This window comes from Perissodus microlepis, chromosome 14 (assembly GCF_051167445.1).
Source record: "Perissodus microlepis isolate ML-2025 ecotype Zambia chromosome 14, ASM5116744v1, whole genome shotgun sequence".
NCBI lineage: Eukaryota > Metazoa > Chordata > Actinopteri > Cichliformes > Cichlidae > Perissodus > Perissodus microlepis.
Window position 1 is genome coordinate 30,103,928 of NC_140474.1, and position 3,222 is coordinate 30,107,149.

Sequence of the window (3,222 nt, forward strand, 5' to 3'; positions counted from 1 at the left end):
AGTGACCTTTACTTCAAGGTCAGAGGTCAACTTTTCTGAAAATCAGAGGAGTTTCACATTTATAACACAGGTATGTCTACTAGGAGGCTGAAGGGTAGCACTTTATATTTATAAACAATCAAAAACAACAATTATTACACAATTTATTTCCAATTTGTATGGAATTTATTTTTGTAAACATGGTGTTTTAGGTCTGATTGAAGGACTGATGTGATGGTAAGGTGTCCACTGCTCCGCTTTGAATATTGGTAGGCTTTCTTTTTTTATTTTAAATTTTCACAGGAATTGCTACTTCCCCTTGAGTTTTGGCCACTCCAACAATCAGACGATTCCCTATGAGCAAGCATTTAGCGACAGTGGGAAGGAAAAACTCCCTTTAAAAAGGAAGAAACCTTCGACAGAACCAAGCTCAGGAAGGGACAGTCATCTGCCGCGACTGGTTGGTGTGGGGGGAGTGAAAATTAAAAAAAAAAAAAAAAAAAGCCAAAGTGGTCATTATTGGAGCAGCTTAATTAATTTTTCCAGTGTAATTTGCTGTTAATATCCTTTTCCAAACCCAGTTTGTGTCTTTATCACTTTTGTCCAGGGTGGAAGATGCCATGCTGGAGATTGATTCTGTATGGTTTTTCATTGTCGATACATGGGAACCTGTTAGAGAGGCCAGGGCTGAAAAAGGGATGGCGGAGAACCTCCGAGGGTGTTATCCGCTGGTTTGCATCCAAGGCCAACATCTGTTTAATAAGGGTCACAAATAAGCTTTGGCCATCTTCTGGTCCTCGTCTAAACATCATTATTTGTTTAAGGTCATCCAGACGTGTCAGTTTTATGTATCTTGTCTCCAAAGATTCATATCCTGTCTCGTATTTAAATTGTTGGTCAGTCTTGAAGGTCCAGCGCTGTTGGTTGTAGTTGTAGTCTTTTGTGAAATAGTCTTCAGTGTACACGCCAGAGTCTAGAACATGATCTGGTGGCTGACCCTGAGTCTCTATGATGAATTTTAAAACATCATAATATTTTTTTCCAGGGTAGAGTGGCACCCCTGTAACAAGCTCCACAGCCACCAGCCCCAGAGACCACATGTCACTTGCTTCGTTATAAGGAAGGCCAAGCATAACCTCAGGTGCACTATAACCAACTGTCCCCACGCGGTCACCAGGCATCACTGCAGACGCAGGACATGCGAGGCCAAAGTCTATAAGTCTGACTTTGACTGGAGACTCATAGCGGTTTACAACCATGATGTTTCCAGGTTTGAGGTCAGCGTGCACTATTCCCAAAGAACCCAGGTGGGACAGAGCATTTGTTAGTTGACCTAAAATTGGCCTGACTTCGCTTATAGGGAGACGCCGGTTATTTGGGTCCCGTATGTAGTCCCATAGGCATTGGTCTAGGAGTTCGAACTTAAGGCAAACCCGCTCTCTGTCAAGGAAAAAGCCGTTCCATTTAACAATGTTGGCGGCATCTGGATCCAGCCTTCGCAGCTGCTCCAGGATGAAAATTTCCTTTTTTGCCTGTTGCAGAATGTCAGAGCGGTTCTTGTTTACTTTAATAGCCACAGCTCGGTTGGTCTTGGTATCACGGCATTTGGCTACAATACCAAAGCCCCCTTCTCCGAGGAAAGCCTCTACCTTGTAGTGGTTTCCCAAAATGCTCCCTTCAACTATTTCAAGCTCATCTGAGCTGAAGGATGGGCTGGCTGACGTGTGGATGAATACTTGCTGAGAAAATTCAACCGAGTTTTGGAAACTGCAGTTGATTTTCTCTGATCTCTTGCATTTCAAGTTTGAAGGGTGCTGAAAGACCACCGGGTTTTGTGATCTTTCAGCACTCATGTCAATGCAAGGGGAACTCTTGGGGTTGAAAAAGGGATGCCGGAGAACCTCAGAGGGTGTTATGCGCTGGTGTGCATCCAAGGCCAACATTTGTTTAATTAAGCTGACAAACAAACGTTGGTCATTTTCAGGTCCTCGTCTAAACATCATTACTTGTTTGAGGTCATCGAGACACGTCAGTTTTATGTATCTTGTTTCCAGGGACTCATATCCTGTCTCATACTGAAATTGTTGGTCAGTCTTGAATGTCCAGCGCTGTTGGTTGTCGTTGTCTTCAATGAAATAGTCTTCAGTGTACACGCCAGAGTCTAGAACATGATCTGGTGGCTGACCCTGAGTCTCTATGATGAATTTTAAAACATCATAGTCTTCATTTCCAGGGTAGAGTGGCACCCCTGTACCAAGCTCAACAGCCACCAGCCCCAGAGACCACATGTCAATTGCTTCGTTATAAGGAAGGCCAAGCATAACCTCAGGTGCACTATAACCAGCTGTCCCCACGCGGTCACCAGGCATCACTGCAGACGCAGGACATGCGAGGCCAAAGTCTATAAGTTTGACTTTGATGGGAGACTCATGGCGGTTCACAACCATGATGTTTCCAGGTTTGAGGTCAGCGTGCACTATTCCCACAGAACCCAGGTGGGACAGAGCATTTGTGAGTTGACCTAAAATTGGCCTGACTTCACTTATGGGGAGACCCTGGTTTTTCCGGTCCCGTATGTAGTCCCACAGGCATTGATCTAGGAGTTCGAACTTCAGGCAAACCCGCTCTCCGTTGTGGAAAAAGCCGTTCCATTGAACAATGTTGGCGGCATCTGGATCCAACCTTCGCAGCTGCTCCAGGATGAAAATTTCCAGTTTCGCCTGTTGCAGAATATCAGGGCGGCTCTTGTTCACTTTAATAGCCACAGCTCGGTTGGTCTTGGTATCACGACATTTGGCTACAATACCAAAGCCCCCTTCTCCGAGGAAGGCCTCTACCTTGTAGTGGTTTCCCAAAATGCTCCCTTTAACTATTCCAAGCTCATTTGAGCTGAAGGATGGGTTAGCTGACATGGTGAAATGTGTCAGCTTGGTCAGTGAATTGCTGAGTAACGCGAAATTCTATCAAAACTCTCCAAAAGGGTTTGCTTACTGTCAGGTCAAGGTCCGTTGAGCAGCAAAGTTTAACAGAGCAAAGCTCCTCCTACTTAAGGGTTTTTTCTCTCAGCAAGATGATGACATAACAAAGGATCAAAGGCATTCTATTTTGGATCAAAAGCATTCTATTTTGGATCAAAAGCATTCTATTTTTTCAGTTGAAACACTGAAAAAAAACAATGTTTCAACAGGGCAGGCTGTATTTTCTGCTGCAACATCTCCTCGTTCCAACGATGTAAACAAAAAC

At 44.3% G+C, this 3,222-nt stretch overlaps 1 protein-coding gene across 1 annotated transcript; it reads right to left on the reverse strand.

The window, feature by feature from the left end:
- Nucleotides 1–572: 572 nt before the first annotated feature.
- On the reverse strand, nt 573–2,891 carry LOC146374176 (uncharacterized). Its single transcript, XM_084950159.1, has one exon. The coding sequence runs from the start codon at nt 2,889–2,891 to the stop codon at nt 573–575; it is 2,319 nt and encodes a 772-aa protein (XP_084806285.1).
- Between the last annotated feature and the right edge of the window lie 331 nt (nt 2,892–3,222).